The 12,887-nt window shown below is 61.5% G+C and overlaps 1 protein-coding gene across 4 annotated transcripts in view; it reads left to right on the top strand.

Annotated features, from left to right (window-relative positions):
• PGS1 (phosphatidylglycerophosphate synthase 1) overlaps positions 1-12,887 on the top strand; it is a 36,968-nt gene that overhangs the window by 14,960 nt on the left and 9,121 nt on the right. For all 4 annotated transcript variants that reach the window (XR_016223472.1, XR_016223473.1, XM_051841566.3 and 1 more), the window contains 2 exons: positions 491-669; positions 2,818-3,336. Coding sequence is in view for 2 of the 4 variants with exons in the window: in XM_051841566.3 (XP_051697526.1) it covers positions 491-669; positions 2,818-3,336 (698 nt within the window). In the remaining 2 variants the exon portion in view is untranslated. The remainder of the gene's footprint in view (positions 1-490; positions 670-2,817; positions 3,337-12,887) is intronic.

Genomic DNA, 12,887 nt, shown 5'->3' with positions numbered 1-12,887 from the left:
GGCCTGCGCCCCGAGCCTGCCGGCGCCTCTCGGATCTCTGTTGCCCACAGGGGAGGTGCCTCCCGCGGCTGCACCCTGCCGTGGGCTGGGACTCAGGGTGGTTTGGAAGACGGCCTTGCTTGTGGGGGGTGGGGGGGCATGGCCGCCTGACGGCGGCTGTGCGCTCCCACTTAGTTCTCACTCTTCACGTGTGAAAAGCAGCCCAGAGAGAACGAGTAACTGTCAGAGCCACAGCACAGGTCAGAGCCAGGACGGAATCAGGCCCTTTTGGCTGTCGGGTGTGCCCCGTGTGGACGGCTCCCTGCGTCCGTCGCCCCGTCGGATTCGCGGCCCCTTTGTGGCCCCGGTTCCGAGTCACCTCAGTACGGGGCTGCTGCTGGGAGCTCTCGCGGCATCCTGAGTTTGTCGTTCCCGTGCCCCTTCCCCCGAGAGCCTGGTCCCAGGCGTGGCTGCCCAGTCGCCTGAGTGCTCCCTGCTGCTTCTCCCGTAGTGCGAACCTGAGTGACTCCTACTTCACCAACCGCCAGGACCGCTACGTGTTCCTGCAGGACTGTGCGGATGTCGCCGACTTCTTCACGGAGCTGGTGGAGGCCGTGGGGGACGTGTCCCTGCAGCTGCAGGGGGATGACACGGTGCAGGTGGTGGACGGCATGGTGCATCCTTACAAAGGTACGACCTGGCTCTGCCCTTGCCACTGCGGGGCGCACAGCCCCGAGAGCACACCTCGGGTGGCCGTGCCGCAGGCACAGGACACGTGGGCGGCAGGGCCTCTCCGCTTTTGCCTTGGAAGCCAGACGGGTGTGACGGGCTGGCTGTCCGTCGTGCCCTGCAGGCAGGAAAACCTCTGGGAAGGGGGCAGTGTGGGCGCCCAGGAAGCAGCCTGCTTCCTGTCAGAGGCCCCGTGGCCCCCGGCTGCACTGAGCTCTGTGGCCTCTTGCCTGGAAAGTGAAATGGGAACGCGCTCTGCATTCCTGTGATTCCTGTGGCGTGGCCTCGCTCAGCCTGCGATTCTGCAGCGGGGGGAGGAGAGCAGCCCCCAGGTGCCGCGGCCCTGGAGGGGCCCGGCCAGGCGGTGATGCGGGTGGGGGCCTGCCTGCTGCCCGTGCGTGCTGTCACCACTGTCGTGGTTTGAATTTCATCAGGAACAGATTCGTGGCAATCTTTTTCTCTTGTTACACGAGTAGCTACGTGGTCTCAGTTTTGCCTTTTCCCTCACAAAGACTGAAGTGGTCACATCCAGCCTCTGGTCCCAGGTGACAGGCCAGCGCTGCTGTGAGGGAAAGGGGCCCGTGGCGGGGGCGGGAGTGAGGGTGTGGCGGGGGCAGGTGCGTTCAGGGGCTGCTGTGAGCACTGAGGGTCAGGGCCCTCCGCCTCCCCACCCTTCAGCTTCCCCAGCAGTTCAGGTGTCTGTCAGCCTGGGTCCACGGCCCAGCCCTGACGGTGCCCAGCTGTCTGTCCGCTGCTCCCCGTCTGCTGCCACCCCGGCGGCCTTGCCAAAGCCCGCTGTTTGCTTAGTCTCCTGAGAACTGGCCGTGGATGGTGTCATATTCTCACTTTGTTTTATTAAATTCTGCTTACTTTCATTATTTCCTTTTCTTGTTTGGTTTTACCTTGTTTGGTTCTTCCCCCTGAATTCGGTTAAGTGGCTAGCCTGTGCATTTTCGTCTTTTCTTGTCTAATCATAGGCTGCGTCTCCTGTCTTTCCTTGAGTCACTCTGAACATGCACTTGTCCCCATCTGGTCTGCGTACAGAAGGCACCCTTGAACCTTGAGCCTGCCTCTTCCCACGCTGCCCTCAGCGGCCTTGACGCACACACCCCTGCCGTCCCCCAGGCGTCTCCAGCTGTGACGGAGCCGCTGCTTTCTCCGTGACGCCTGTCTTGTGATATGTGTTTGCTCTTTTTTTTAAAAAAAAATGTTTATTCATTTATTTGAAAGGCAGGCTGGTTCACTCCCCACATGGCCCCAACTGCCCAGGCTGGACCAGGCTGAAGCCAGGAGCCAGGAACTCCATCTGTGTCTCCCATGTGGGTGCAGGGGCCAAGTCTTGAGCTGTCCGTCCTGCACTCCCTTTCCCGGGTGCGTTAGCAGGGAGCAGCCAGGGCCAGTGCTGTGGCATGGTGTGTAAAGCACCACTTGTGGTGCTGGCATCCCATATGGGCGCCAGGTTCTAGTCCCGTTCACTCTTCTTCCAATACAGCTCCCTGCTGTAGTCCGGGAGGGCAGTGGAGGATGGCCCAAGTGCTTGGGCCCTGCACCCGCATGGGAGACCACATGAGAAGCTCTGGCTCCTGGCTTTGGATTGACACAGTGCCAGCTGTGGCAGCCATTGGGGAATGAACCAATGGAAGGAAGACCTTTCTCTCTTTCTCTCTCTCTCTCTCTCTCTCTCTCTCTTTCTCTCTCTCACTGTCTGTAACTCTGTCAAATAAATAAATGAATAGAATAGAATAAAATAGAATAGAATCAGCAGCCAGCGGGCGCGCAAGTGGCAGCCGAAACTGCTGTGTCACAGTGCTGACCCCGTGCTGTGGTTGCTGTCATACTTTGTCTTTATTTAAATACTCTGCTCACTGAGTGTGGCAGGCGTTCCTCCCCCAGCTCTAAACATGCAGCAGCCCCCCAGGTACCACTGTCCTGTTGGTGTTGCCCTCAGTGCATCTTGCCTCTGGAGCTTTTCGTAATGGGTTTGTTATGTGATGACGCGCCTCTTTCCCTCTCCTTGGCTGGGCGTTCGTAGGGCAGCTGCCTACGACTTCTGCTTGCTGTCACATGCTGTGTCCCCTGCCCTCACTGCTCTCCTGTGTCTCCTCCTAGGTGACCGGGCTGCATACTGCAAGGCAGCCAACGAGAGGGTCATGGGCGTGATCAACTCAGCCAGGGCTCGCCAGCAGCAGCTGCACGCCCAGACCTTCCACGGCGACCCCCTGCTGACCCAGGACGCCGCAGCAGCTGGTGACCGCAGACCAGCGCCCGACACCTGGATTTACCCTTTGGTGCAGATGAAGCCCTTTGAGATTCAGATCGATGAGATCGTCACGGAGACCCTGCTGACGGAGGCCGAGAGAGGCGCTAGGGTCTACCTTACCACTGGCTACTTTAACCTGACCCAGGCCTACATGGACCTGGTCCTGGGCACACGGGCCGAGTATCAGATCCTGCTGGCCTCGCCGGAGGTGAATGGCTTCTTTGGGGCCAAGGGGGTGGCCGGTGCCATCCCGGCAGCCTATGTGCACATCGAGCGGCAGTTCTACAGCGAGGTGTGCGGCCTGGGGCAGCAGGAGCGGGTCCAGCTGCAGGAGTACTGGCGCAGGGGCTGGACGTTCCACGCCAAAGGTATGTGGCAGCTGGCAGCTGGCCGGACGACTGCCCCGCACGGGGACAGCCTGCGGCGGGGGTGCCGTCCTCCCTTTTCCTGTAGGGTCCTGGCTGGTGTACACTGTGTTGGTGGATGTTCTAAAAACATGTGGTGGGTGTCACCCTTTCCTAGAATGGGTGAAGGGGGCGTAACCTCGTCTTGTGTTAGTCGTGGAGTTCTTGCCTGTTGGCTGTGCCCCTCTGGGGAGCAGACAGGACCCTCAGGGGTCATCCCAGGGCCCCTGAGCTCTCCCTCGCTTGTGTTCCGCCCACAGGCCAGCCTTCACCCTTTCCTGCGGAGCTGAGAAAAGAGCCCTGGCAGTACGGGGGTCACCAGTCTGAGTGCACGTTTGTTGTGACTTTCAAGGTGCCCAGTGAGGCATGTCCTCAGCTCTCCCTGAGACCGTACAGAATGTGCTTGAACCCCGTCCCAGGGCCCTCTTGGTGCCGGCAGGTGCACCCCTGTAGCAGCAAGGCCATGCTAAGGGACCCTGCATACCCTGGGCCTTGCCCTCTGCCTGAAGAAGGGTGGAAGCCGCGGAGCCTGTGGGCCGCCAGTGACGCTTTCCTGGCATCTCCGGGCAGTCCAGAGGTCAGGTTTGCTCCTGGGCCAGCCTCGGTGGCGTTCAGAGGAGCTGAGAGGTGCCGGTGCCGGGGCCTGACTGCCATGGCACACATCTGTGTGGTTTAAACTGGAGGTCAATTTTTTTTTTAAGATTTATTTATTTATTTGAAAGGCAGAGTTACAGAGAGGCAGATGCACAGAGAGGTCGATCCTCCATCCACTGGTTCACTCCCCAAATGGCACAGTGGCTGGAGCTGGGCCCGTCAGAAGCCAGCAGCTTCTTGCAGGCTCCCACACGGGTGCAGGGCGTCTTCTGCTGCTTTCCCAGGTGCATTAGCAGGGAGCAGAAGGGACTTGGCCCAGTGCCCATGTGGATGCGCATTGGCTTTACCCGTTCTGCTGCGGTGCCGGCCCCAATTTTTTTAAAATTTATTTATTTGAAAGAGTGACAACGAGATCTCCCATCTGCTGGCTCCCTCCCCACATGGCTGCATTGGCCAGGGCTGGGCCAGGCTGAAGCCAAGAGCTCCATCTGGGTCTCCCACGTGAGTGTCAGGGGCCCAGATGCTTGGGCCGTCATGGCTGCTCCCCAGGCTCCCTGGCGGGTGGCTGGTCAGAAGCAGCATTCCTTCTGGCCTGCGGGCTTCCACGTGGCTGCCCAACCGGCTGTGCCCTCCTCAGTGCTTTCAGCTGGGCACGTGCCGGAGGAGGTACTGCCGCCCGCCAGGGTCTCTGCCGCTGGCAATGGGCTCGTGGCCTGCGTGGGTGGGCATCCGGGCTTAGTGTGGGATGTGACTCCCATTGTGTTGTGGGTCTTGTCCCAGCATGTCCTGGCTGAACGGGGTGGCTGCCAGCTGTCTCCAAACATGTGGGCCAGCCAGGGGACAGGGGAGTGGGACGAGTATTTGCAGATGGGCGTTGTCGCTTCTGGGATGGGCACTGAAGGAGGAGTCGGGATTGGGGAGAAGCCTGGGAAGGTTTCAGGTGTCCGTGACACCAAGCCCGCAGGGCACGGCTGGACAGCACTGTCTCCTGCTGGGCCTGTGACTGGGAGGGCCCTGTCACTCTCCCAGCTCGGCCTGAGGGCTGGGAGGGCCCTGTCACTCTCCCAGCTTGGCCTGAGGGCTGGGAGGGCCCTGTCACTCTCCCAGCTCAGCCTGGCACTGGGAGGCCCCGTCACTCTGACTCCGGTATGGGTTGTTTCTCTGAAGCTGTGCTGATAGTCGTGGGTGACTCCCCAGTTACCGTTGAAACAGAAACACCCAACTGGCTTTTCCGGTGTGTCTCGCCTTTTCCCGGACTGCTATGCTTCTGCCACACCCGCCCTGGGCAGGGCCTGTGATCTGGGAGCCTGGGCCAGAGGGGAGGCAGAAAGGATCTGTGTGGGACCCCGGGGCACACAGTGTGAGAGGAGGCAGAGGTGGGAGGGTTGAGGGTGCAGGGAGGGGCTGTGTGGGACCCCGGGGCACGCATTGTGAAAGGAGGCAGAGGTGGGAGGGTTGAGGGTGCAGGGAGGGGCTGTGTGGGAGCCCGGGGCACACAGTGTGAGAGGAGGCAGAGGTGGGAGGGTTGAGGGTGCAGGGAGGGGCTCTCGCGAGTAGAGGGACCCGCCAGAACCCAGAGCCGAGGCCGGGGCGAGGGCCAGGCCCTGCCTGCTTAGCGCTTGTGCTCCATGATGAGGTCTTTGTGTTTTTTTTTTCTTCTAAAGATCGATTTATTTATTTTAAAGGCAGAGTTAGAGCCAGGGAGAGAGGAAAGCAAGCTTCTATGCACTGGTTCACTCCCCGAGTGGTTGCAACCCGGGGGCTGGGCCAGGCCAAAGCCAGGAGTGAGGTGCTCCATCCGGGTCTCTCGGTGGTGTTAGGGGCCAGTGCTTGGGCCATCTGCTGCTGCCTTCCCAGGTGCATTAGCAGGGAGCTGGATTAGAAGTGGAGCGGCTGGGACTCGAGCCAGCACTCCTGTGGGATGCCAGCATTGCAGGTGGTGACGTAACCCACTGTGGCACACGTCGGGGCCCCGTGGTGAGGTCTTCAGTCGCACCGTTTGTATCTCATCTGTTGTTTGCTTTCCCAAGGCATCCCGCAGCGAGTGAGGCTGGATGGGCAGCCCCACGGTGGCTCTGGGTGTGGGCGGGCGGCACAGTGGAACGTGCCCTGCAAGGCCTGTGCGGGTGTGAGCCGTGTGCCTGTTGGGGTGTCTGTGGGCTCCTGAAAATTCCTGTCGATCCCGCCGTTCTCTCCCTGAGCTCCTGCAGGACAGGTCCAAGCTGGCTCGGCGCTCCTGCTCCCGGAAGCCCTTGGGCAGAGGAGACAGGATGCCGTGGTTCTTGTACCTGGCCAGGGTTCTGCTGGTCAGCACAGCACTGCCCTGGGAGTCAGGTTAGGAGGCTTCGAGGACCGGCTGTGCAGTGACCACGGTGGTGGCCCAGGGAGTGTGGAGATGCGAGGAGCGTGGGCTGGGCCCCTGCCCTCAGGAAGCCTGCAGCTTGGCGGGGCGGAGGTCGTGCCGGATGCTGCGGCCGAGTGTGGCGTCGCTCGCCTGCCTGCAGCCAGGATCCCTGTGTGGACTGTTGGCTGGAGCAGGGCGTGTGCTGCCCAGCAGCCTGTGTGCGCTGCTCACGCTTCTCAGGCCTCACTGTGTGTCTGTGTTGACAAGTTAAGCTGCGTCAGTTTGTTGGAAACCGGTTTGGATTTGGTTTTGCAGTGGGTGCGGTCGAGAACCTCAGGAGACCCCACGTGAAGGTGAAGGACAGACCGGCAGGGAGGACCGCGTGGTCCACCTTTGCCTTCAGCCGAAGCCCAAGGACCTGCTTCCACCTCTTCCTGTAAAGTGGGGTCGGGGCCCTGGACTGTGTGGGCTTGTCAGTTTTCCATCACGTGGTTCATCCCCAGGAGAGGTGTCGTGGAAGCCATGCGGAGGTGTGTGTGGACATTGAGGCCACGCTGGGGGTGGGGGGTCCATGAGTCGCAGGGTTACATCTTGGCAGACACGTCGGGAGACAGAGTGCAGTGAGCACACCCAGGCACTGGGCGCCCTTGCTCAGCCCCGCCTCCTTTCGCATGCCTGGGACACTCCCGTTAGCCTGCAGCCGGGCTGGGCCACCTGACATGGAGTCGAGCACGGTCCAGTGTCGGCTGTGTCGTGGGCTGGCTGAGTACCTGCGTCCTGAGACACCCGCAGAGCCCGCGTGCACGGCGCCCCGTTGGCCCTTGTGATTGCTCGGCCGGCGCCACAGCTCCGGGCTGGTTCTGTAGGCTGTGACCTCTTGGGCCCCTTGTAGCGTGAGGAGGCTCCAGGGGTGCTGTGCGTCAGCCCCTACCTGCGGTTAGGTGGTGAAGGGCAAGCTCAGCGTCAGCCCCGGGCTTCGCCTGCGTCTCCTGGCCTTCTGGAGAGAGACACAGGAGGGCTCTCAGGCCGCATGCGCGTCCCTGTTCTGTGTGGGCGTCTTGTTGCCTGTCTGACCCCTTGCCCAATGGGTGTGGTGGACAGAGGTCTGGGGGCTGGCTAGAAGCTGGACTCCGAGCAGGAAGCAGCTCAGAGGCTGCAGCTGACTGGTGTGTGGAGCCCCGGGGACCCCTCGCCAAAGCTGACCTTGGTGGAGATAGACCGGCCCCCTTGGCCGCCGTTTGCCACGCGCTGTGGAGGCCCTGGAGGCCTTGGAAGCAGCAGCTCGGTGGCTGTGAATTGTTGAGCCTAGGGGCGAGGGGGTCACTGTTCCCTGTCATCGGGACTTGCCAGCCCTGTCCCCGCAGCCCTCCCTGCGCACTGGAGGGGCGGGTCCGGAAGTGCTGGCCTGGACTTCTTGGTAGGCAGCGTCTAGCACTAGCAGCACAATGTGTGTGGTGAGGCGGAGCGCTCGATGAGTTTCTGGCTCCTGGTGACGGATCTGTTACTGGTTGTGAGAATGTCACCACTTCCAGGGCCTTCCCGGGAGGCCCTTTGGCACGGTGCCGCCCAGTGCTCTCCCGGCAGGGGAGCCCGCAGCCCCGCCCTGAGCGCCGGTTCCAGTTCCGCATGGGGCAGTTCTGCTCCTGGCCTGTCGGCACAGGTGGTGCTTCCGCATGGGAGGGCGGGCCGGCGGGCCTCTGTCCCCTCTCCGTGACGTCCGCGTCGGCCTCGCCTAGCTGGTGGGCGCCGTGTGTGAAATGGGGTCGTGGAGCAGAGGGAGCCTGCGGGCCAGTGTCTGGGACAGGAGCGATGCAGGCGGAGGGCAGGACTGGAGGTGCCGAGGGCCTGGCGAGGGCAGGGAGCCTCTCGCGACTGAGTGCAGTGACTTGGCGTCTGCTGCGGGGGGTGAGCAGGCGGGAGCCTTGGACTCTGAGCCCAGGGCGTCCTCCTGTGGCTGCCTGTGGCTGCCTCTGCCCGCCCTGTGAATGGGGCACCTAGCCCTTTCCTGGAAGGGTGTATGGCTCCGGGCTGGGACGTGTCCTGGCCCTGCACATTCTGCCCTGCGTGCATGCCGCCCAGCATGAGGGAGCTCCTGACTGCTGCGGCATGGAGCAGGGGAGGTGAGGTCTCAGAAGGGCATCCACGCTCCGTCCCACGTTGCGTGTCCCGCCAGCGTCCCACTGTCCGCAGGGCACGGGCCAGTGACTCAGCTCCTGACGCGCGAGCAACTGCTCTTCTGGTGGCCCTGGCCTGTGGAGCGCCCTGTGGTGTGGGCACTGTGTGGCGACTGTCCCTGACCTCGGCGGTGGGACTCATCCCATGGCCCAGTCCTGCCTCGTGTGGTCTCTCTTCATTTTGAAGGAATGCAGTGCAAGTGACGCTGTAGGGAGACCCCGAGTGGTGACTTAGAAGTGGGAGCCGCCCCTTTACCCGCAGGCGCTGCATGGAGTCCAGCTGGGATCCGGAGGAAGGAAGATGAGGAAGAGAGACCGGATACGGTTTACACCTGGCTTTCCCACAGGGGAAGGGGCTGGGGTCTTGGGGCAGGGTCACGGAGACACAGGTGCAGGTGGTATGTGTGCGTGTGTATTGGGGGGGGGTGCTGACCTGACTACAGGTGGTAGCCGGGTGTGTGCGGTCTGACCTGAGAGGTGTGGACACAGACGGGTACAGGTGGTCCGTGTGTGGGTGTGCTGTCCCTCACAGGGCAGTGACCACTACGATTGAGAAGCTGTCACATGTACCATAGCTGGTCAGTGGCCTGGAGGGGAGCTACTGCGCCTGGTCTGGACCCCTCTGCTGCCTGGTGAGAGACACATTTAGACTGCAGATTTAGAAGTGCTTGTGGAGGGGCAGGTGTGGTGCAGGGGGCCAGCTGCTGGACACCCACATCCTGTGTTGGAGCGCCTGGGCTCCAGTCTTGCCTCTGCTTCCAAGCCAGCTTCCTGCTGGTGACGGCTTAGGCACTCGGCTTCCTGCCGCCTGCATAGGAGACCCAGGTGGAGTGGTAGGCTCCTGGCTTTGGCTGGCCCAGCCCCGGCTGCGTGGGCATTTGGGAAGATTGGGCCCCTGCACCAGTGGAATGGAAGATTGATCTCTGTCTCTCTGTCTTTTCCTTTCTGTTTGTCACCCTTTCAAATAAAAAAGTATTTTTAAACCTTTTAGAAAAGACCCTGTGGGATCAGGCAGGACCAGCTCCCTGCTGGACCCTGTGGTCTAGGTGCCTTGGGTTGATCAGAGTCAAGGTGGCGCTGGTGCCCGGTGCACAGCCTCTGCTCACTGCTCTCACCCAGCCCTCCCTGAGCAGCCTCAGGGGAGCAGCACGGAGCAGACTTTTAAAGACTTATTTATCTGGGGCCAGTGTTGTGCCACAGTGGGTTCAACTGCTGCCTACAGCCCAGGCATCCCATATGGGCGCCGGTTCGAGTCCCGGCTGCTCCACTTCTGATCCAGCTCTCTGCTAATGCACCTGGGAAAGCAGCAGAAGATGACTGAGTGCTTGGGCCCTGTACCCACATGGAAGACCTGGAGGAAGCTCCTGGCTTTATGGCCCAGCTGAGCCCTGGCCATTGCGGCCATCTGGGGGATGGAAGATTCTCTCTTTCTCTCACTCAACTTACTCTTTTCTCACTCTCTGTAGCATCAAATAGATAAAGTCTTTTTTTTATTTTTTTAAGATTTTACTTATTTGAGAGGTAGAGTTACAGACAGTGAAAGGGAAGACAGTAAGGTCCTCCAACCGCTGGTTCACTCCCCAGTTGCCTACAATGGCCGGAGCTGCGCCTATCCGGAGCCAGGAGCCAGGAGCCAGGAGCCAGGAGCTTCTTTCGGGTCTCCCATGCAGGTACAGGGGTCCAAGCACTTGGGCCATCCTCTACTGCTTTCCCAGGCCATAGGAGAGAGCTGGATTGGAAGAGGAGCAGCCAGGAGTAGAACTGGCGCCCATATGGGACGCCAGCGCCGCAGGATTAACCTACTGTGCCACTGCACCAGCCCCAATAAATAAAATCTTTTACAAAATTATTTGAAAGGTGTGGGGCTGGCATTTTGGTGCAGCGGGTTGGGCCGCCTCCTGCAGTGCCAGTATCCCTTATGGGCACTGGTTCAAGTCCCAGCTGCTCCACTTCCTTTTTTTTAAAATTTTTTTTAAAATTTTTGACAGAGTGGACAGTGAGAGAGAGACAGAGAGAAAGGTCTTCCTTTTGCTGTTGGTTCACCCTCCTATGGCCGGCGCACCATGCTGATCCGAAGCCAGGAGCCAGGTGCTTCTCCTGGTTTCCCATGCAGGTGCAGGGCCCAAGGACCTGGGCCAACCTTCACTGCACTCCCGGGACATAGCAGAGAGCTGGCCTGGAAGAGGGGCAACCGGGAGAGAATCCGGCGCCCCGACCGGGACTAGAACCCAGTGTGCCGGCGCCCCAAGGCAGAGGATTAACCTATTGAGCCATGGCGCCGGCCCTGCTCCACTTCCAAGCCAACTCCCTGCTAATGGGCCTGGGAGAGCCCCAGCAGATGATCTGAGTCTTGGGCCCCTGCATCCCTGGGAGAGACCCTGGTGAAACTCGTGGCTTCAGCCTGGCCAAGCCCAGGCTATTGTGGGAGTGAACCAGGGGATGAAAGACAGCACACACACACACACACACACACACACCATCACTTCCTCTTTCTGTCTCTGTAACTGCCTTTTAAAATAAACACATCTTTTTAAAGCAACAGAGAGGGAGGGAGAGAGGTCTCCTATCCACTGGTTCACTCCCAAACTCTGGGCCAGGCTGAAGTCAGGGACCAGGAGCTCCATCTGGGTCTTCCACTTGGGGGGCAGGAGCCCAGAAATTTGGGCCAAGATCTCCCTCCCAGGTTTCGTAGGAAGCTGGGCCGTGTGCAGCGTAGCTGGGACTTGGACTGAGCACTCTGGAGGGGGATGTGGGCAGCCCAGGCAGTGGCTTACCTGCTGCACCACAGTGCCCGCCCCAACCCCCCCCCTTTTTTTAAGATTTGTTTATTTTACTTGAAAGGCAGAGTTACAGGGAGGCAGAGACAGAGAGAGGTCTTCTATCTGCTGGTTCACTCCCCACATGGCCACGATGGCTGGACGTGGGCCAGGCTGAAGCCAAGAGCCAGGAGCTGCTTCTGGGTCTCCCACAGGGGTGCAGGGGCCCAAGCACTGGCCGTCTTCTGCTTTCCCAGGCCACAGCAGGGACCTGGATTGGAAGTGGAGCAGCCGGGACCCACAGTGCTGGCCCCAAACCCGTCTTTTAAGAGATTGGTTTTGTCATCAGCAGCGTGGCAGCCTGCCGTGCTGTGTCTCTTGGCTTCATTCTGTGGGAAAAGACGGCGTGCCGTGTGTGAAGAGCCGTCCCTGTGGAAGGGAGGGTCAGCTGCCTTGGGCGGGGGAGCTGCCTGCAACAGACTGCCTGGCCAGGGAGAGGCAGCCAGCCCGGTGGGGGCGCCGCTGATGAAGCGGGCACTTGGATGTGGCCCTCCGCAGGGGCGGGCGCAGACCCGGGACAGGAACGGGCAGGACCTCGTCGCCTCTTGCCCAGGATGTTCCTGGAAAGGCTTTCGCTCAGTCAGGAAACGGTCTTCTGCTTTGGGAGTGCGGCGCCGGCGACAGTGTTGACCTGCCCGTGCGGGTCCTCTGGGGGGCGCGTGGGGGTCGTGTGGGGAGGACGTGCGGAGGCTGGCCCTGCGCGGGCGCCCCCGGGAGCCCCAGAGCTGGCTGCGCTGACCTGGGTGGGGTGTCCGGGATGAGTTGCTCTGAAGGCCACGTCTCCCTGGAGGAGGAAGGAAGTCCGGGGCAGCAGATGGCAGCAGATGAGGTCAGCCCCGGGCAGTCGTCTCAGGAGAAGTTCTGGTGGGGCTGGGCTGCAGCGGGCAGGCGTGGAACTGGTGCCCCGCTGTGGCAGTGCTCCTGGGGCGTTGCTGTTCCCTGCGTTTCCCAGCTGTCCAGGGGAGCAGGGTTCTCGGCGGCTGTTGGGGGCAGACGCAGGCTAGCCTGGAAGTTCTGAGCCCGGAGCCGCAGGGCTTCCCCAAGGTTTTGGTGTGCACAGTCTCAGTAGGGACCTACACACGTCCCTGGTTGGCGTGAACCAGATGTGGGAGGGCAGCTTGTGCCGAGACAGGCCTGTGCTCACCGGGCTCTCTGCGCCTACTCGTGACGGCCCTGGTCTGCTGACGGGGAGGCGCTGCTTGTCCCCGCCTGCCCTGGAGCGCTGTGCTGCTTCTCTCCCGAGGCAGGCGCTGCCTGGACTCTGCTCCTTTCCCTCGGGCTGTCGGGGAGGCCGTAGCAGCAGCCGGTGCGCACCGGGCAGTTCTGAGCTTGGTCGGAGGCCCCGGCTATCTGGGAGAGACTCGAGCCGCTGGGAGTGGGCAGGGGTGAGAGAGGGCCCTGGAGCAGAATCGTGCAGCCCTGCCGGGACGTGAGGGCAGCGTGCAGAGCGGTGGAGGGAGCGTCCCCCAGGCAGAGCATCGGGGAGGGGAGCACACAGGAGCCCCAGTTCTGCCAGGGAGCCCGGCGGGGGCCGCGTGGCTCGTGGGTTGGAACCTGAGGCTGCGCAGCTGTGCTCATTGCTGTCTG

This window comes from Oryctolagus cuniculus, chromosome 17, assembly GCF_051225735.1.
Source record: "Oryctolagus cuniculus isolate XC-2025 breed Fujian yellow rabbit chromosome 17, ASM5122573v1, whole genome shotgun sequence".
In the NCBI taxonomy this organism is placed as follows: domain Eukaryota; kingdom Metazoa; phylum Chordata; class Mammalia; order Lagomorpha; family Leporidae; genus Oryctolagus; species Oryctolagus cuniculus.
Note: the sequence above shows the minus strand (reverse complement) of the source record. Positions and strands in the feature narration are given on the sequence as shown.